The sequence below is a fragment of the Theropithecus gelada genome, chromosome 3 (genome assembly GCF_003255815.1).
Source record: "Theropithecus gelada isolate Dixy chromosome 3, Tgel_1.0, whole genome shotgun sequence".
Classification (NCBI taxonomy): domain Eukaryota; kingdom Metazoa; phylum Chordata; class Mammalia; order Primates; family Cercopithecidae; genus Theropithecus; species Theropithecus gelada.
The window spans coordinates 141,911,362-141,933,520 of NC_037670.1; the positions used below are offsets into that span (position 1 = coordinate 141,911,362).

Here is a 22,159-nt window from a genome sequence, read left to right on the forward strand (position 1 = left end):
TGGGTTTAGATAACCTCATTTTTGCAATGAAGGAATGAATTAGATCACAAGTTCTCATCCTAGTAGCACATGCAGAATCTTTATAAAAACAGAGTAGCCAGGTGTGGTGACTCATGCCTGTAATTCCAGCACTTTGGGAGGCTGGGGCAGGTGGATCACTTGAGAACAGGAGTTGAAGACCAGGCTGGCCAACATGGCAAAACCCTGTCTCTACTAAAAATACAAAAATTAGCCAGACACATGCCTTCCAGCTACCGAGGAGGCTGAGGCAGAAGAATCCATTGAACCTGGGAGATGGAGATTGCAGTGAGCCAAGATAGCTCCACTGCACTCCAGCCTGGCGACAAAGTGAGACTCTGTCTCAAACAAAACAAAACAAAACAAAACAAAAACACAGACTATTCAGGGTCCACTAAAACCAGTGAAGTCAGTTCTCTTGGTAGGGGGCAGGGTGACTGAGTATGATGTTTGTCATTTTAAAAGTGCTCCGGGTGATTCTAGTGTGTATCAAGCAAGACTTGTGAACCACAAAACTACATGCTAAGACCCATTTTAGCTCTGATTTTCTGTGAGTCATAGCAGAGGACTCAGGAAACTTTTTCAATAAAGACTACGATAGTAAATATTTTCAGCTTTGTGGGCTGTGTTGTCTTTATGACAACTCAACTCAGTGTTTGTAGGGCAAAGCAGCTGTACATAATATGTAAACTAATGGGAGTAGCTACATGTGTCCTGTGGGTCATAGTTTTGCTGACCCCTGGTCTATGTCATAGAATTTCCTTTTGAATTGATGGACCACCAGCAAATGACTTTTGTCCTATATCAATCAATGATATATACATAAATCTCTGCAAGACATGTAAAGGATGAGGCTTAATGACAGAGTAATTTGGGGAAGACACAATATTGCAAAATTCCGATGTTTGGAGAAAAATCGTATTAAAATAGTGAAAACTGTGAGAAGGTATTTTGATTTGTTGTTTTGGATTCCTCTTTTTGCAAATTCTTTTGAAATATTTTCAGTGGAAGCCACATAAATCCAATTGCATTCACCAAGCTAGATTGTAATTAAGCTCCAGAGTAAGTAATAGATGTGATGAGTGATGTCTGAGCTTTTACATGGAAGAGTAAGTTTGAGTCTTCGTTTGCCCATTTACACACTTAGTACCATGTTTACCAAAGTTCTTAGTTATTGAAAATGGGCACCAGCATATTTTGAAACCTTGGTGTTAACTTGGGATATGCCTTTTGTCATGTTGCAAATAGGTTTTGTTTCTGTTTTGTGAAGATCGTCATCTCTGTCACTTTTAATAGAAAAAGTGACACTGACTTCTCAAGTGATTTGACACAGGTTAAAATATGTAAACCATTTCTGTAGAGAGCAAGCTGTAATAATACACTAAAGGGCTAGGTTTATAGTATAATATAAGTAACTCATTTATGCTGTTAATAATTTATAGCAACATGGCACTTGACTGACTTTTTATGTGCTCTAGTCGTGTAAGTAATAGATGTAGAAACATAGACCAGAGTTTCAAGAACATGTTTTGGGCAGAGTCTGTTTTCTTGCTATTATCTCTTAGGTTTATGTTCATGGCCTAAAGATTATGCTAATGGATCTAACTTGGCCTTGGATGTCAGGTCTGTGTTAGCGAGTATTGAAAAGCATAGTTTTTGCCTACTGAGAAGGATTTATGATTTAAAACCCCTAAATTTCCCCTTTTATATACTTCATACTTACAAAATTTTTCCTGTGAAATGTGGGACTTTTTTACATTGTGCCTGTTTTCTAGATGACTCTCTTCATATTTATTTCTTGCAATCCTTCAATAACTATCAGTCATGAAGTCTCTTTATAGTGTTGCCAGCCAGATCTCAGGTGTGTGATGTGTATTTTCTATTATGGCTTTTGGGGTATGATGGCACATAGTTTGGGTGTTAATGCCTAATCTTGATGTGCTGGCTTCTGGACAACCAAAAGGATGAAAGGAAATAGAACAAATATTTTTGTGAGGGAGAGGAGTCTGGTTTCTTGACTTATTCTAGAAAAAGCCTGTAAGCCTCCTCTTCCCTCTTTGTCATACAAAGTGAAAAGGAAAATCAAGAATTATTTTCTTCTTGGCTTAAATGCATCCTTTACAAAGTAAGGCTGAGATTAGGCTGTGAAGCTATCTTTTTGTCAAGACTGTCATAATCCCAAAACACTTTGTTCTTCTAATGCTTAGGTTAGTTTGAACTTTGACCATTTTTATAAAGATAATGAGGTCCAGTTTTAAGGACTGACCCCTTCTCAAGGGGCTCAGAAGAGGTTTTGGAGAATAATAAAATTAAATAATGAAACCAAGAATTTAAACCAGATGATGATCCTTAAGAAAAATTCTCATCAAATTTGGGCTAAACTCTAATGTACAGAGGTCTGCACAAATTATGTCACGTTTTCTTCCCCACAAATGAAGAATGGGGTTCATTGTGTCATTGGTTGGGTCTCATTTTGGCTTCATCTTCTATTTCTCAAAGTCTAAGGAAAGTGCTCCTACCGAAGCAGGTGTTGGCTATCATGAGACTTTGCTGCTGGCAGGCCAGCTTGCTGCTCTAGACAGAGATATCCCTCGATCCTCCTTGAACAACTCTTTTCTGTGCACAGGAAACAGCAGGCTGGGGTTAAGGAGTTTGCCAATCCAGTCATTCTGATAATTGTGGAATGTGAATTTCTATCCAGCACAATCTAGGTAGGTAGCTACACAATGGCACAGTTTTTATGTATCAGGTGAAAATGTTTAGTAGGCACTCTAAATGAGAGAAAAGGTTAAGTGAGGTTAAAAGCTCAAAGAAAACAAACAGATGAGACTAAGAATAGTTTGATAGGTTGTAACTTCCGTCTAATCCAAATAGCAATGAATATTTTGAGGCTGAGGAGCTGAGGGGTAAAATTGCAGCCTGGACTACTTGCTAATGTAGACTTGTAGCACTGTCATTCTTACTGCACAGACACTGCTTTCTGCATAGGAGGTAGAATAATGAATTCATTCATTATTAACAAAGATTTATTAAGTGGCTGCATGGTACTAACCACTAGATGGGAAGGGATGTTTTGAACTGTCCATTGTTTGAATATAACAAGGAACACTTTGAACAAGGTTACTGTAGTAGGCAGAATTGGTTTAACATGAAGCCTATGAGACATAAGCCGCAGGTCCTCTCACGTGCAGGAACTCCTTTGAAGGCCCTGTACTTAATTTTGTATGCATAATTTGGATTTGGATTCTTTTTTTTTTTTTTTTTTTTAAAGAATTCCCGAAATTACTTAAGCTTCAGGCTCCACAAAACCTGGATCCATCCCTGGTAGCAGCTGTGAATCTTTGACTAAGAAATTAAGTGTACAAGAAATAGGACTTTACTTTTTCTGTGATTGAGTTTATTTTCTATTTGAGCATACATTCCACTGAGTGAAAGAAAATAATATCATTGAATTCAGAGATTTTGCTGGGTTCTAAGTAGAGTTTACAGACTGCCATGATATTAGGGATTAAAGAGTGTGTTGCCCTACATCATCTTTTGTCTGTGCTATCTCTGAGGCAGTGATGTTCCTGTGTGACCTAGAGGGGCATGGTCCAGGTAGATGGAGTCTTTGTCCTTCTTGTTCTCACTGTGCGCTCTCCCTTGCTGCCTGTGAGGGGTCAAAGTATTCAAATCTGAAGCTATATCAAATCATCTGTGCGTAGACATTCCAAGCAACCAAGTTCACTCTACTGCTGCCACGTCATGCAAGGCACAGGAAGCTTCACTATGGCATGAGTATTTCCTGGGCTTTGCCTTGGAAGTCAGGCACAGGCCTCCTTTGTTCTAAAATTCCCCACATCTACTTGAGGATAAAGCCAGGATTTGGTTGCAAGGCAGAACTTTTCTTAGAGGACCTGGTATCTAAACCCTTTTGTTATCCCCACTTATGGAGTGAGGAGAGTGACTACTTCTAATCCATCATAATTTTGTCTATGGTTACTGTTTTTGCATGAACACGATGTTTTGAGTCCTTAGGCTTTGGCTTTTGGCGCTTAAAGGCCAATATTCACATGGCTCACAATTTTCAAATGATCAATATCTAACTTGAGTTTCAAAAGCCGGTTTTTGAAACTTAAATGACCAGAATTGATTTGTTCTGCTCTGGTTCTGATGTGGCCTCTCCTTCCGGAAATACTGGAGGTAGAATAATCAAGCTGGAAAGCCCACGACTACAAGGAATTGGTTAGTAATTCATAATGTTATCTGTCCACATCTATTCAGTAATGGCATCTCAGTGGCTGCACAACTGACCATGGTGAAAGTGTTTGCACAAGCCACTTTTTCTTCCTGTCAGAAAGTGTTCTCACCCACTGAATTGAATGACTATCTGATCATATGCTGTGAATGAGTGCCCCGTCTTAAGATTAAATCACGTGTTCTTGGCTAGGCATATTTGTCCATGCTGTGGGGAGCTATAATAGTCTGTCTTAGAGTCACATTAAGCAGCTAGACTGTAAGAAAGACAATGAGTTGGAAAGTTACATTTTCTAAATTTGATTGATACATTCCATTTGTCACATTTCACATTAGAAGTTGTGGACTCACCCTCTATGGTGAGCTTCACTAATGCAGAATGTAATTTGCAATGCTCAAACACAAGTCCTAAACAGAAAACATTTTATGTTACATTCCAGTGCAGCCAAAATAGTGGTTTTGAAAGTCCTTATTTTCTAATAATACTATGTGTAATTTTGAGTCATTTAATAGCAACAGTTAAATGTTTTATTGATTGAAAGTATTGAAATGTGAAGGATTCTTGTTATATAGTGTCTTTCCTATTTTGCTTAATAAGAAATAAGTTTAGAATTGTGTATAGAATTAACGTGCAAAAACATCAAGTCTCAACTTTATACAGTTAATCTATATTCGTGTATACCCTTCAATTATTTCAAGAGAGGGATACTATTGTTATGCAGGATAAATACAATGAGATATTTTAAATGCATTGTAACTGTATCTCTGGCAGTTTCATCTCAATAGTAGTTGTAATTTTAATTTATCTCCCAGACCCTATTATAAACTAGTAGCTCTCTATGACAATTAATGACACTGTAAGAGTGTATTTTAATTCAAAGTTAATCAAGAATGACTGAGTTAAGACTTAGCTACCCCTAAAAGTAACTCATAAATCAGAATTTAAAATATTACATGTGGAACAATCATGACTATATGCCTTTTACTTCCTCAACTATTATTTAGGGTGTAGGCTTTGGGTCCTTTTCACTTCCATTAATAGTGGGCTTGACTTCAGAGGATTATTTTCTTGAATCTTGAATAATTGATGAACAGCAATTGAAGATATTTTCAAGATGAAGGAAACTGAAGCCCAGAATCACTAGAATGAAAAAAGAACTTCCCAAACAGTGCAGGCTTGATCAATGGCATGTGAAAACAGGCAATACAGTTAAGTTGCTAAGATGGAATTTTAATGTTCAATTAAGGATCTGTGTCTAAACTCCTCTGCTTTATCCACTAATCATTCCATATTAAAGATGAAGAGTTTTTCCCATTTCAGCTTTTGATAATGAAAAACAGAAATAATAGAAGCAAATGCACTTTTGCACACATTTTTTTCCAAAAAGAATAATTTTTAATGTCTAAACATTTGGTATAAATAAGATGATATGTTAATATTGTAAAGGAAAGCTCGTTAAACTTTTGACTGAATAAAGCCAGCATCAATAATTACTAGTAAGACTAAAAATAAGAGTAAAATTGTGTCTAGTCAGCTACTAATACCTGGGAAGGATTGAGTCACAGGATCAAAGATGATATCTTTTAAAAATAGAAGTTGAGTGAATTCAAAGTCTTCAAATTCTTTCTTTTTATTCATTTATATTTATTTACTCACTAGTATATTCATTCCTTTATTCATTTATTGTTCAAATATTTATTGGGTACTTATTGTATGCCATGTTGTTTTAAAAATCATATTCCAAATTCCAATAAGTCATAATTATTCAAAGAAGTATGTTTTTTTTAAAAAAATGGAACACCTTTAAAAATTATTGAGTCATTTTATTTCTGAATGCATTAAAGATAAACTTTATTAAATGTTACATGAATAGATTTATAAAGCAGATAAATATTTAACTTCAAATATAACCCTTATATGCAATTACATTTTCTTTAGCACTAAAAATGAGTATTTAAGTAATTTAGATTAAAAGTGTAATTATTTAACTGCAGATATTTACCAATTACTTAAATTGTTTGAAGATTATAGCGAAGTTGTTTAAAATTGTCTAATCATCAAGAGTTCACTTAACCACCTGGTTGACACATAAAATTATAGTTAGTTACTAAGGTAGTTTGAGAGAAAGAGAAGAATCTTCAGTAGTGATTTTAAGGTGTGGTACATTTTATTAGAATATACCGGTTATACAGCATTGTGCAGTGCTGCTCATAGTAGAAATAAATTTTCTCTTTGACGTCATCTATTCCCTTGAGAATAGTTTGGCTATTTATGTGTGTCTTACATAACTGAGAATTAGGTGATCACAAAAATAAACAGGCCTATACAGAGCCCATTTATATAAGTCCTGGTTGTTTCTCTTCGGTTAAGCTTTTAATTATGTCCAATTATTTCCTGTTAGTTCATTGAAAAGCCCAACAAATAACCAAGTGACAAGTAGCAAGTGTCGCATTTTACAAGTTATTTTTTAGCAAATATCAAACTAATTATGAAATTGTCTGCCATTCTTAAAAACAAAAATGTTGTTATTTTTATTTCAGATGCGATCTGTGAGCCGAGTCTTTAAGTTCATTGACATGCCAACAGAAGAAGGTAAACCTACCAGGTCAACCAAACCATACAAGAATGGCCAACTCTCGAAAGTTATGGTTATTGAGAATTCACACGTGAAGAAAGATGACATCTGGCCCTCAGGGGGCCAAATGACCGTCAAAGATCTCACAGCAAAATACACAGAAGGTGGAAATCCCATATTAGAGAACATTTCCTTCTCAATAAGTCCTGGCCAGAGGGTGAGATTTGAACACTGCTTGCTTTGTTAGACTTCTGTTCAGTAAGTGAATCCCAGTAGCCTGAAGCAATGTGTTAGTAGAATCTATTTGTAACATTATTACTGTAGAGTAGAATCAACGTTGAACATACATGTTTTATTATATGGAATCATTATTTTTAATATGAAATTTAATTTGCAGAGTCCTGAATCTATATAATGGGTTTATTTTAAATGTGATTGTACTTGCAGAATATCTAATTAATTGCTAAGTTAATAACTAAAGAAGCCATTAAATAAATCAAAAGTATAACATGTTTTAGATTTTCCATCTTGAAAATACCTTCCATTAATATCTTATTACTGACTCCATCTATTGTCTTAAATTTTATCTAAGTTCTATTCTGCCAAACAAGTGATACTTTTTTTCTAGCTTTTTTCAGTTTGTTTTGTTTTTCTTTGAAGTTTTGAGATATAGATTATTTTTCCTTGTTATTTACTATATTTATTAAGCATGAGTAATTGGCATTATTTTGAAATCCTTCTCATGGATCCTAGCACTGCGCTGAACACATAGAAGGAACTTAATATATACTAATTTCTGGAATTGATTCTTGGAGACAGGGATGATCATTATCCATATACTTCAGGCTCCATAAACATAGTTCTTAATTGTCTTCAAATCCCTAATTCTGGACTGCTCTATAAATCCAGACAAGAGTATTATATATTTTGATTGATTTTCTTTTTTTACTTAGATAAAATAAAAGGGAGCTGAAAACTGAATTGAAAACTGAATTTTAAAACTTTATCTCTCTGTGGTTAATTGCAAACACAGATGCAAAAATATAGAGAGAGATACAGTTAGTAAAGATGTTAGGCCACCGTTACTAACACTGCCATAGAAACAGTTTTGCTCATGAGTTTCAGAATGTATGAGTTTGATTTTGCCCATGGATTTTAGAACTTTTAGAATACCATAGGTAGCTGAAAGTGTCTTTTCCTGGGGCACCAAGATGAATGCCAAAAGTGATATCATTATTATAAACAATAGCAAGAATAGGTTGGTATAAACCTGGTAGAAAGCCTAATAAATTGACTTTCTCTCCTCCTGACATCCTGCCACCCCTTTGCTTTGCTAATGCTCATTTGTCCACTAAATTAAATTCAAGCAGACCCTAGTAAAGTAATAGAATTTGTGGAGTCCTCATTAATATAGGAAGTTTCCCTGATGTGAGATTAGTAATTAGAGATGTAGCAAAATGAGAAAGAAGTAATATGCTCAGGTATTTCATTTTCTTTGAACCTGTATATACAAAATAGGCCATGTGTGTTCAGTAACTATTCACTGCAAGGCACTGTCTAGGTACTTTGGGGGAATTGAAAATCACTCGCATAAGGCTATGGATTGTGCCATTTGTCAAAAGACAAAATGACAACAAATTTAGTTTAAAGATCTCAGTCAGCTTTATTTTCTACTCTAGATTTGGGCAATCCTTCATTTCACAAATTGGAATAAGTGTTCCACTAAGTTGAGCAAAGGAGCTTGACTTTATAGACCCAAAAAAAGGGCCAAAGGAAGCAGAAACAAAGAACAAAAAGAGAATTGGTCATTTCAAAGTTACTTTTCTTGAAAGGTGGGGATAAGGAAACAGAATAATAGGAAAGTCACTGATTGGTTAACATTGCATTAATAATTAAAACAGAGGGAACTTTAAGATTGAAGTTTGAAACTGACCTGTTTGGGAAATCAGGCTGTCTTCTTTCTTGATTTCTTGGAAGGCCAGATAACGACTCAGTTTTGCTTTGGTGAACATGGGTGATTCCATTTTTACTTTTAGTCTTGTCTGTTGAGGCCTCGTGAGAGAGCTTAATCTAAAACAATGACTTCCTGTAATTTTTGTTTGACACATCCAAAGAGGGACTCTAATATTTATTGAGAGCTTATCATTTCCTAAGCACTGTTTAAACACTTTTATTTGCTGTTACATTTGATCTCATTATAACCCTAAAGGCAGATATGATTGCTTTTATTTTCCACAGTGGAGGAAACTGCGGTTCAATTAAGTGAGTAAGGAAGCAGGGATCTTAAACCCAAATCTGTCTGAGTTCAAAGTGCTTTTTCACCAGATACCATTGCTCCTCTTTAAAGAAGGTGGAAGAACAGAAAACATGGGGCAGGGGAAGAAAGTTTCTGTCCCAGGAGATGATAATCTAAAAGGGGAAACATAAGATCCACTGAAACCTGAGGCAGATTTATTGTGACAATAACAAAGCTTAAGTTTCACAGACCTTCACTTGCCTGAGCCAACTTCGAAGGCCCTGTATCTAATTTTGTATTTATAATTCTATAATCTTTATTATTGAAAAGAGCCCTCCCTCCAAATTTACAAGCCTTGGGCCCCCAAAATCCTTGAAATGCCCTTGAATAAGAGATATCCAGGTAAATGCTATGGGAATTCAGAGGAGGAAGCAGTTAGTATCAGTTGGCGGAGAGTTAGGCTATTAAGGGAAGGTTTTATACAGGAAGTGGCATTTAGAATGAAGCTTTGAGAATTGAGTTGTGTTTTTGAACAAGTAAAGGTGGTGTTGCAGAATTTTGCTCCTTAGTTCAACTAAAAACCCGGGTTCTTGTCACATGATCAGGAAAATATAGGCACACAGATACACTGAAGCATGAGTAGAGTAGGATTTTATTAGGCGAAAAGGAAAAAAAGAAAAAAAAACTCAGCAAATTGAGATGGAGTCTTGCTCACAGATTGAATCCCAAGCCACCACGCAGGAACTGAAGAGATCAGCCTCTCCCCTGCATAAGGTGCAAATTTCCCATAGCTCCACCCACATTCCCTCGGTGTGCTTGTGAGACTCCAGTCCACACGCCCAGACGAGCCCTGGGCAGGTTCCCTCATCTGCGCAAAAGCATCTGATGTAAACACTTATGGGGTCGGTTAGAGATTCTCTGGGACCCTTTTTAAAATCTGCCTAGGCATTTGGCTGTCTCAGTGGGTGGGAAAGGGTGCTGCAGGCAAAGGGCATAACATGAGGCAAGGGGCATGCACAGAAAACAGTGACTGGTTCAATCAGGTTCGGGGATGCCAAAGGAAGCAATGGGAGACAAGACTGGAGCAAGATAGATAAGAAACTATGGATCTTTTTTTTTTTTTAAATCTATATAAATATAGAGACAGGATCTCACTATGTTGCCCAGGCTGGTCTCAAACTCCTGGCCTCAAGTAATCCTCCCGCCTCATCCTACCAAAGTGCTAGGATTACAGGCATGAGGTACTGTGCCCAACCTCCAATTTTGGATTTTGAGAGCTAAAGCAATACAGTTGAAAACTCAGATGATCCAGGTAGATTTTGCTATTAGGTGCTATTTGGTTCCTGGTATAGAGCTAAAACCCTTGCAATTTCCTAAGTGATAAGAGCTACAGGAGCATCTTTTATTATATGTTTCCCGCCCCCCTAGTTCCTGAAATAGCTCTAGAGCAATAAAAGTGAATAACATTCTTTGTTATTCATAACAAGCCCCTATCAACCATACCCCAGTTTCTATTTATGAGGTGGCTTTTGGGAAGTCCCTAAAGACAGGAGTGGGGAAGTGCTGGTTGCCAGGGGGGTGGGTTGAAACTTTCAGCTTCACCCCTTGACCTCCAGGGAGGGATGAGTGGCTGAAAATTGTGTACAATCAACAATGGCCACTGATTTAATCAGCCATGCCTATGTAATGAAGTCACCTGATAAGCCTTAACTGGAAGTTTTTTTGGAGAGCCTCCAGGCGGGTGAAGACATTGAGGTGCTCAGAAGGTAGTATTCCAGATAGAGCACAGAAGCTCTGCTCCCCTTCCCACATACCTTTTGCTATGCGTCTCTCCCATCTGGCCGTTCTTGAGTGGTATCCATTTATAATAAACTGATAACCTAGTAAGTAAACTGTTTCCCTGAGTTCTGTGAGCCGTTCTAGCAAATTAGCAAACCTAAAGAGTTCATGGATATGTGCAGTTTACAGATGCGCAGTCAGAAGCACAGGTGACAATCTGGGCTTGCCATTGGCATTTGAAGTGTGTTGGGAGGCAGTCTTAAGGGAATGAGCCCTTATCCTGTGGGGTCTATGCTAATAACCGACGGTTATCAGCATTGCTTGGTGTCGAAAACCCACATTGTTGGTGTCAGAAGTATTGTGAGTAGGATAGAGAAAACAGTTTGTTTTCTTTTTTTAGTGGTCTTTGGTCATCTTCAAGAGCAGGGTTTCTCAAAGGGTGGTCCTTGGACCAGCATCATCTGTACCACGTAAGAACTAATGAGAAATGTTCATTCTTGGGCCCCAACAAAGAATTAAAAATTCTGAGGGTGTGAACAGGGGTCTGAGTTTCAGCACAACTTCCAGACCGTGCTGATGCATTCTTGCCCAAGCATGAAAGCTCTTGTTTAAGAAGGCCGTTAGGGCCGGGTGTGGTGGCTCATGCTTGTAATCGAGCACTTAGAGAGGACATAGTGGGAGGATCACTTGAGCCCAGGAGTTCTAGACAAGCCTGGGCAACATGGCAAAATGCTGTCTCCACAAAAATTACAAAAATTAGGTGGGCGTGGTGGTGTGTGCCTGTAGGCCCAGCTACTTGGGAGACTGAGGCAGGAGGATCACTTGAGCCCAGGAGATTAAGGCTGCAGTGAGTTGTGATGGCACCACTACAGCCTGGATGACAGAGTGAGACACTGTCTCAAAACAAAAAACAAAAGGAAGATAAATGAAAAATAAAGCCATTAGGTATAAAGGAGAGATGGTAAAAGACTAGTTGCAAAAGGTTAGGGAATGGGTGGTTACTGAAATAAGAAGCTATGTAGAACACCAGTGTTGGTGGTAGGAAGTAGAAAGCAAGAGCACTGGTCTGTGGGGAATGGTCATAGCAAATGCAATATGGAGGCATTTGCCTCTGCACTGAGGAGAAAACTATCTTCTCCAAGATAGGAGGAAAGGAGATAAGTGGAATTAAAGAGAACCTTTGAGCACAGAGTTGGGAAACTGAAGGTATTTGTGTTGTGCTGCCTCAATCTTTTAATTGAACTATAAAACTTGAGTAGTTTCAGTTATCTGACTTTATTTTTCTCTTTTGATACTGTATTGGCTATTCTGGGTCTTTTGTCTCTCTTTATGTACTTAAGAATCAGTTTGCCAATGTATGCAAAATAACTGGCTGGGATTTTGATTGTGATTGGCTTGAATCTATAGATGGATTTGGGAAGGACTGACATTTTGACAATGTTGAAGCTTCCTATCCATCATCATGAAATATTTCTCCATTTATTTGATTCTTTGATTTCTTTTATCAGAATTTAGTTTTCCTCATATAGTCTTTTTTACATATTTTGTTATATTTTGTTCAAGTATTTCATTTTTGAGGAATGCCACTGTAAATGGTATTGTGATTTTAATTTCAAATTCCAATTTTTCATTGCTGTTATATAGGAAAATGATTGATTTTTTTTGCATATTAGCCTTATATCTTTCAACTTTGCTATAATCAATTATTGATAGTTTCAAGGATTTTTTGTCAACTGTTTTGAATTCTCTACATAGATGATCATCATCTGAACTTAGTTTTATTTCTTCCTTCCCAATCTGTGTATCTTTTATCTCCTTTTCTTATTTCATTAGCTAGGACTTCCAATATGATGTTAAAGTAGTGGTGAGAGGGGATATCTTGGTCTTGTTCTTGATCTTAGTGGGAAAGCTTCAAGTTTCTTATTAAGTACGATTTTAGCTGTAGGGTTTTCATAGAAGTTTTCTTTCTAAAGTTAAAGAAGTTTCCTTCTATTTTTAATTCGCTGATTTTTACAAAATAATCAGGAATGGGTGTTAAATTTTGTGAAATGCTTTTCTACATCTATTGATTTGAGCACTTTATTTTTCTTTAGCCTGTTGATGAGAAGTACATTAATTGATTTTTGAATGCTGAATCAACCTTGTATACCTGGGATTAATCCCATTTGGTTGTGGCATATAATTATTTGTATACATGTTGAATTCAATTTGCTAATACTTTTTGAGAATTTTTGCATTGGTGTTCATGAAAAAATATTGGTGTGTAGTTTTTTTGTGACATCTTTATCTGCTTATGGTCTTAAGGTAATACTGACCTCAAAGAATGAGTTAGGAAGTATTTCCTCTGCTTTTACATTTGAGAAGAGATTGAAGATAATTGGTAAAATTTCTATTTTAAATATTTTTGTGGAATTCACCAGTGAACCCATTTGGACCTGGTGCTTTCTGTTTTGGAAGGTCATTAATTATTTTAAAATAGATATAGGACTATTCAGATTACCTGCTTTTTCTCATGTGAGTTTTAGCAGATTGTCTTTCAAGGAATTAGTCTATTTCATTTAGGTTATCAAATTTGTTGACATAGAGTTATTCATAGTATTCTTTTATCATCCTTTTAATGTTCAAGGGATCTGTTTTGATGTCCCCTTTTTCATTTTATTGATATTAGCAATTTGTGTCACATCTTTTATTTTTTTTATTGTTAGCCAAGCTAGAGATATCTCTATTTTTGATGTTTTTGATGAACCAACTTTTTGTTTTATTGATTTTCTCTGTTGATTTCATGATTTCAATTTAATGTTTTTTTATTATGCTTATATTTGATTTAATTTGATTTTTGCTAGTTACCCAAGGTGGAAGCTTATATTGTTGATTTAAGATCCCTTTGCATTCTTATACATTCAATGATGTAAATTTCCCTCTAAGCACTGCTTTGTCTGCATCTCACAAATATTCATGAGTTGTGTTTTCATGTTCATTTAGTTTGAAATATTTTTAAATTTCTCTTGATATTTCTCTTTTGACCCATGTGTTACTTAGAAGTGTGTTGTTTAATCACCATTTTTAAAAATTCTCTAGCTATGTTTCTGTTATTGATTTCTAGTTTAATTCCATTGTGGTCTGAGAACACATATTGTATAATTTTAATTTTTATAAAATTTATTAAGGTGTGATTTATGGCCTAGAATGTGATCTATCTTGGTGAATGTTCCATGTAAGCTTTGGAAGACTGTGTATTCTACTATTTTTGAATGAGGTAGTCTATACACATCCGTTGTGTCCAGTTGATTGATGGTGCTGTTGAATTCAACTATGTCCTTACTGATTTTCCACCTGCTGGATCTGTCCATTCTTTGTAGAGGGACACTGAAGTCTCCAACTCTAGTAGTGAATATTCTATTTCTTGTTACAGTTTTACCAACTTTTGCTTCGTGTCTTTTGATACTTGTTGCTAGAAACATACACATGAAAAATTGGTATGACTTTTGGAGAGTGACCATTTATCCTCGTATAATGCCCCTCATTATTTCCTTGCTCTGATGTCTGTTCTCTCTGAAAGAAATACAGTCTCCCCATGTCTCTTTTGGTTGGTGTTAAAATTACTTAACTTTCTTCGTCCCCTTACTTTTAGTTTGTATGTTGTTTTAAATTTAAAGTGGGTTTCTTGTAGACAACAAATAGTTCAGACTTGTTTTTTGGTCCACTCTGACAATCTTTGTCTTTTAATTGGAATACTTGGACTATAGATATTTTAAGTGATTATTGATATAGTTAGATAAACATCTACCATATTTATTACTGTTTTCTGTCTGTTACACTATTTGTTCTTTGTTCGTATTTTTATTGTCTACTCTTTTTCTTTCCATTGTGGTTTTAACTGAGCATTTTATATGTTTCCACTTTCTTTTTTTTTTTTTATTATACTTTAAGTTCTAGGGTACATGTGCACAACGTGCAGGTTTGTTACATATGTATACTTGTGCCATGTTGGTGTGCTGCACCCATCAACTCGTCAGCACCCATCAACTCATCATTTACATCAGGTATAACTCCCAATGCAATCCCTCCCCCCTCCCCCCTCCCCATAATAGGCCCTGGTGTGTGATGTTCCCCTTCCCAAGTCCAAGAGATCTCATTATTCAGTTCCCACCTATGAGTGAGAACATGCGGTGTTTGGTTTTCTGTTCTTGCGATAGTTTGCTGAGAATGATGGTTTCCAGCTGCATCCATGTCCCTACAAAGGACACAAACTCATCCTTTTTTATGGCTGCATAGTATTCCATAGTGTATATGTGCCACATTTTCTTAATCCAGTCTGTCACTGATGGACATTTGGGTTGTTTCCAAGTCTTTGCTATTGTGAATAGTGCCACAATGAACATACGTGTGCATGTGTCTTTATAGCAGCATGATTTATAATCCTTTGGTTATATACCCAGTAATGGGATGGCTGGGTCATATCGTGAAAATGGCCATAGTGCCCAAGGTAATTTATAGATTCAATGCCATCCCCATTAAGCTACCAATGAGTTTCTTCACAGAATTGGAAAAAACTGCTTTAAAGTTCATATGGAACCAAAAAAGAGCCTGCATTGCCAAGACAATCCTAAGTCAAAAGAACAAAGCTGGAGGCATCATGCTACCTGACTTCAAACTATACTACAAGGCTACAGTAACCAAAACAGCATGGTACTGGTACCAAAACAGAGATATAGACCAATGGAACAGAACAGAGTCCTCAGAAATAATACCACACATCTACAGCCATCTGATCTTTGACAAACCTGAGAAAAACAAGAAATGGGGAAAAGATTCCGTATTTAATAAATGGTGCTGGGAAAATTGGCTAGCCATAAGTAGAAAGCTGAAACTGGATCCTTTCCTTATTCCTTATACAAAAATTAATTCAAGATGGATTAGAGACTTAAATGTTAGACCTAATACCATAAAAACCCTAGAAGAAAACCTAGGTAATACCATTCAGGACACAGGCATGGGAAAGGACTTCATGTCCACTTTCTTAGCATAGTAAATCTTCTTTAGAAAAACTTTTAGTGGTTGCCCCTAGAGTTTGCAATATACATTTACAGCTAATCTAAGTCCATTTTCAAATAATACTAAATAATTTCATGTGTAGTGCAAGTACCTTTTAATAATAAAACACTCCCAGTTCCACCTTCCAGTCTCTTGTATTGTAGCTATCATTTAGTTCACTTACATATATGTATATACCTAGGTATACACATTATCATATTTATGATTGAATATATTGATGAAATTTTTTGATAAAAACTGTTATCTGTTAAATCAATTAAGAGTGAGAAAAATAGAAGTTCTAATTTTATTATAAAATGAAATACCTTCATTTATTCATTCTCTAATATACTTTCTTTATGTAGATCCAAGTTTCTGACCTGTATAATTTTCCTTCTCTCTCTTCAACTTCTTTTAACATTTCTTACCAGCCAGACCTACTGACAACAATTTTCCTCAATTTTTGTTTGTCTGATAGAGACTTTATTTCTTCTTGACTTTTGAAGAATAATTCCATAGGGCACAGAACTCTCGATTGGTGATTCTTTTCCCTCTCAAACTCTTAAACAGTTCATTCCACTGTCTTCTTGATTGCATTGTTTCTGAGAAGTTAGGTATAATTCTTATCTTTGCTTTTCTATAGGCAAGATGTTTTTTCCTCTGGCATCTATCAAGATTTTTTTTTTTTATGAATGTGTGAATGTGATACGCCTTTCTTTTTGAACATGATATGCCTATGTGTCGGAATTTTTTTTTTTTTTTTTTTTTTTTTTGCATTATTCTGCTTGGTTTTTCTCTGAGTTTCTTGGATATGTGGTATGGTATCTGACACTAATTTGGAAAAATTCTCAGTCATTGTTGCTTCAAATATTTCTTCTGTCCTTTTTTTTTCCTTTATTCTCCTTCTGGTATTCCCATTACATGTATGTTACACTTTTTGTAGTCATCCCACTGTTTTGGATATTGTTTTTTCAGTTTTTTTTTTCCTTTGCATTTCAGCGTTGGAAGTTTCTATTGACATATTCTCAAGCTCAGAGGTTCTTTCCTCAGTTGTGTTCGGTCTACCAATGAGTCCATCAAGGGCATTTAACATTTTTATTACAGAATTTTTGACCTATAGAATTTCTTTTGATTCTGTCTTTGAATCTCCATTTCTCTTCTGCTTTTTATCTGTTCTTGCATGTTGCCTACATTTTCCATGAAAACCTTTAGCTTTTTTTTTTTTTTTTGAGATGGAGTCTCACTGTTGCCCAGGCTGGAGTGCAGTGGTGTGATCTTGGCTCACTGCAACCTCTGCCTCCTGGGTTCAAGTGATTCTCCTGCCTCAGCCTCCCAAGTAGCTGGGATTACAGGTGCCTGCCACCATGCCTGGGTAATTTGTGTATTTTTAGTAGAGATGGGGTTTCATCATGTTGGCCAGGCTGGTCTCGAACTCCTAACCTCAAGTGATCTGCCCACCTCAGCCTTCCAAAGTGCTGGGATTATAGGTGCGAGCCACCATGCCCAGCCTTTAGCATGTTAATCATAGTTGTTTTAAATTCCTGATCTGTTAATTCCAACATCCCCATCATATCTGACTGTGGTTCTGATGCTTGCTCTGTGTTTTCAAACTGTGTTTTTTTTTACCTTTTAGTAAGCCTTGTAACTTTTTATTGAAAGGTGGACATGATGTGCTGGGTAAAAGGAACTGTAGTAAATAGGCCTTTAGTCATGTAATGGTAGGTGTAGCAGAGAGTGAGGGAAGTATTCTGTAGTCCTATGATTAGGTTTTAGTCTTTTAGTGAGCCTGTGCCTCTGCAGCTTAGAAGCACTTAAGTGTTTTTTCACCCCTTTTGGTGGGACATAGTGACTATTGTGAGAGGGAGTTGGAGTTAAGTATTTCCTTCCCCCAGGTCAGTTAGGCTCTGAAAAAAAGACCCTGAGAGGTTAGGCATAGTAAAATAGTCTCTTTTGAGGACAGGTCTTGTTATAAGAATAGAATGCTCTGGGGCCAGACGCAGTGACTCACGCCTGTAATCCCAGCATTTTGGGAGGCTGAGGCAGGTGGATCACCTGAGGTCTGGAGTTTGAGACCAGCCTGGCCAACATGGCAAAACCCCATCTCTACTAAAAATACAAAAATCAGCCAGGTGTGGTGGCATACACCTGTAATCCTAACTACTCGGGAGGCTGAGGCAGGAGAACTGCTTGAACCCAGTAAGTGGAGGTTGCAGTGACCCAAGATTGCGCCACTGCAGTCCACACTGGGCAGCAGAGCAAGAGTCCATCTAAAAAAAAAGAATGCTCTGGCATATTTCAAAATGGTTACTTTTCCCTTTTTTCCTCTGATCTTCACTGTAAGAACCTGGTAAGCATCCTACAGGCAAAATTCATAAAACTATAGAAGTCCCCCGGTGACTTGGGCCCACTTGGAATTTTCTTGCTGTCACACTTGTTCACACTGAATCTCCAGCAATTTTTCACTTACAGTTTAGATTTTCCTACCCTAATACTGGTTCTCTCAGAGGTTTCTGCTTATTGTTTTCTGTTCTGTAAATTGTGATTCTCTGTACCCTGTTGCCTGTCTCCCATTTTGGGGGGCAGTGGTTTGCCCTGTGACCTCACTTCTCTGACAGATCTAAGAAAAGTTGTTGATTTTTCAGTATGCTCTGCTTTTTACTTGTTTTTAGGATGAAGCCAGCCACTTACAGAATTTCTACAAACCAGATCAGAATCTGGAAGTCCTGTTTTTTTTTTTTTACTTTTTTAATTTTTTTATGCCTTTATTTAGCATGTTACCTATCTTAATACATTTTAAATAAGTGAATGCATAGCTTATATCTACTTCTAGGTTATATGCTTCCTTAGAATAGGAATTGATTCTTAAAATATTATTCTGCTCACACCTGTAATTCCAGCACTTTGGGAGGCCAAGGCAGGAGGATTACTTGAGGTCAGGAGTTCAAGACCAGACTGGTCAACATGGTGAAACCCTGTCTCTGCTAAAAATACAAAAATTAGCTGGGCATGGTGGTGGCCACCTGTAATACCAGCTACTAGGGAAGCTAAGGCGCGAGAATTGCTTCAACCTGGGAGGTGGAGGTTGCAGTGAGCTGAGATTGTGCCACTGTACTCCAGCCTGGGTGACAAGAGCAAAACTCCATCTCAAAAATAAATTAAAAAAATAAAAATAAATAATAAAAATAAAAAAATAAAAAATAAAATTGTTATTCTGAGCAGTCTCTGAAGAATATAAATTCTACTGCCTTGCCTTTAGAACTTATAACAGCATCTTGCAAACTATCACAAGATGCTCCACACATATTTCTTATGTGCTGAATTAAGAAGTCGACTCAAATTTAGTATACTAGTAATATTTTTGGATATCCCAAAACACTGCCAGCTTAGTTTTGGGCTGCTCTTCGTAGGGGGGAGAAAAAGCAGTTAAAATTTAGGACTTAAGTGGGCATCTTGTTTAATTTTTAATGGATTTCTGTGTTGTTGGTAATGGTGAAGAGATGAAAAGAATAAATATTCTGTGCAGAAAAATTATTCAATCTTCATGTGAAAACACTTTGTCCATAGCAATTACTTTATGGAAAAGATGTCGTATTACTTTCTTTGCTCTTAACTGAGACCTTTAATTTAAAGAACCTATACTTTACAAGTTTTTATTATCAATGCATGAAAAATGTAGCAGCTATTTCACAACCTTTACTTTTAAAATCTATTTTTCTTTTTAATCTCAAATAGTTTTTTCTTAAAAACTTTTGACTTTTTATCTAAATTGTAATAGCCAGAGCACCTTTCCCCAACTAGAATATTCCATCCTTTTTGTCTTTTCTTTTTCCTCTCAAAATGCCTACTGGGAACTTAATTTGGAGTCAGATGCTTCATGATAAATCTGGACTTATCAAAATTCCTCAGATGGTATACTGTATGTGTCACAGTACTGGACAGTCCTCTGATTAAATAGATATTTGATAGTACTTCAAGATCTATACTTTTGGATGAACTTAGTTGCTTTCTCCATTTGTAGTCTCTTCAAAATACAGAAATGCCGGAAATAATTTATAAGAATATTAAGGATTCAAATCATATCAGCACAAACACCTAAATACTTGTTTGCTTTGCTGAACACATATCCCATTTTCTATCTTGATAAAAATTGGTGTAAAGTTGTTGAATCATTCAGTGGGTATAAGCAGCATATTCTCAATACTATGTTTCATTAATAATTAATAGAGATATATGAACACATAAAAGATTCAATTATAATCACCTTGTGGATCTAAATTTCAGTTGACTTGTCATCTTGATTTCTGGAGACCATGAGGTAATGAAAAATAATTACAAGAGTCTTCATCTGTTGCAGTATTAAAATGGCGAGTAAGACACCCTGAAAGTAATGTTCTATTCATGGTACAATGCAATTACAGCTAGCACCAAATTCAACACTGTTTAACTTTCCACATATTATTTTGATTTATCTTGATCCAACATTCTCAGGGAGGAGGTGCACTGAAGTTACTAGAAAACACTGACTTAGATTTAGGGTATGTCTTAAAAGCTTATTTGCAGGAAGTACTCTAGCCTTATTCAACAGATCAGTGAGAAGCCTGAAAAAACAAATCCCGGAAACTAATTATTATGTGCCAATTATATAAACAAGAAGACTTTGTTGGATATAAACCAATGATTCCTTGCTTTTGAAAAATGTGTCAGATATCATGTATTACCAGCAGTTCAATGATACAAGGAAACCAGAGTAATAGCTAAAATCTTTAAAGCTAAACCAAAGATTTACAAATTGCCCCTTCATCCAGTCTTTCCCAGCCTAAAAATTGAGTTCTCTAAAAATTTCAGTATTTGTTTCTGAAGAAAAGGGAACATGGACATTTATCTAATCCTCATTAGAAACCTGTCTAATGATAACAAGGATTTAGACCTCAAGTACTTCTTACCAAAATTCTTTTTTTTTTTTTTTTTTTTTTTTTGAGGCGGAGTCTCGCTCTGTGGCCCTGGCTGGAGTGCCTTACCAAAATTCTTGATATGACCTCATAGCAAATTACTTTCACCTATTGAACTTTCCTTTCTTTTATTCCCCTGGACCTCACCTGCACTGGGCATATTCAGGTTGCTTATACAACATTTTACTATTGTGTTAGAAAAATCTTGACACATGATGAATGTGTTTGTGTAACATGGGCTGATTCATAAATGAAAATGTGCATTGAAATTCCACAATATTTTAAAATTAGGAGTTTGTCTAGCAATTGAACAAAATTGATTAAATCCACTATTTGTTAGATCAGCTAAATTACATGAGTTCATCCATCTGCTCATAAATCCATCCTTTCTTCCATCTGGCTGTCCGTTAATCAATTCACATAAATATTTATGGGGCACTTTAGGTAAGCCAGGTGCTAATAATTCAATACAAAACTAGATAGACTCCCCTGTGTTTGTTAAACTTATGTTTTTGGTACAAACACAAGCAATAATCAAGAAAAAATATAAAAAGTACTAATTTTGATTAATACTATGAAGAAATTCAACAGGGTGTTGTACATAACATTTGATTGATCTGGTTTTCTCAGTTGTCTGAGAACAAACATTTGTGAAAATCTCATTGTAGAGTTCTTATTATGGATAGAGGGTCAACTGTGTCATTATTGCTTTCCAGCTTATCCCAAAGACCTAGTTTATTACCAGGTTGCAAATAGTGTTCATTAAGTTATTCTTATTAAGCGTTGTTATGTACTCTAAAACATTTATTGTGGTCCATTCACTGGTTCTGGTTTACAAACTTACTTGTCTGTGATGACATAGTATAAAAATTGAGGGTGAATATTTAGAATTTCATTTTTATTATATATTTTTAAAGTATTGATATGTAGTGAATTAGAAATTTAAAAAGAAAACAAACTGTCCTTCACCACAGATTGAAAAGCATTATACTAAAAGACCATTTGCTCAGTTATAGTACATAAAGGTCAAATGACTTTTTTTAAAATGATGAAACAAACATTTATTCAGTGCCACTAACTGTCAGTCAGATTTTTCGGTGGTCAGTTAATGACTGCAGTAGTGTTCTACCTCGCTCAAAGCACCCTCTTCAAGTTCTGGCATGTAAGCTGACATCCGAACACAGAGTTGGGGCTCTCTGTGGGTCACCTGTAGCATTTGATCTCCTCATGCAGTGCATGGTGCTCTCACATCCATGCTATGTTCTTATGGTCTTTAGGTAACAAGAATAATTTTCTTTCTTTTCCTTAATATACATTTTGCTTCCTGAAAT

The 22,159-nt window shown here is 36.1% G+C and overlaps 1 protein-coding gene across 1 annotated transcript in view; it reads left to right on the forward strand.

Moving 5' to 3' along the window:
* The window catches only part of CFTR (cystic fibrosis transmembrane conductance regulator), a 180,560-nt gene that overhangs the window by 131,267 nt on the left and 27,134 nt on the right, over positions 1-22,159 (forward strand). The window contains exon 22 of the mRNA XM_025379291.1: positions 6,796-7,047. Coding sequence (XP_025235076.1) covers positions 6,796-7,047 — 252 coding nt within the window. The remainder of the gene's footprint in view (positions 1-6,795; positions 7,048-22,159) is intronic.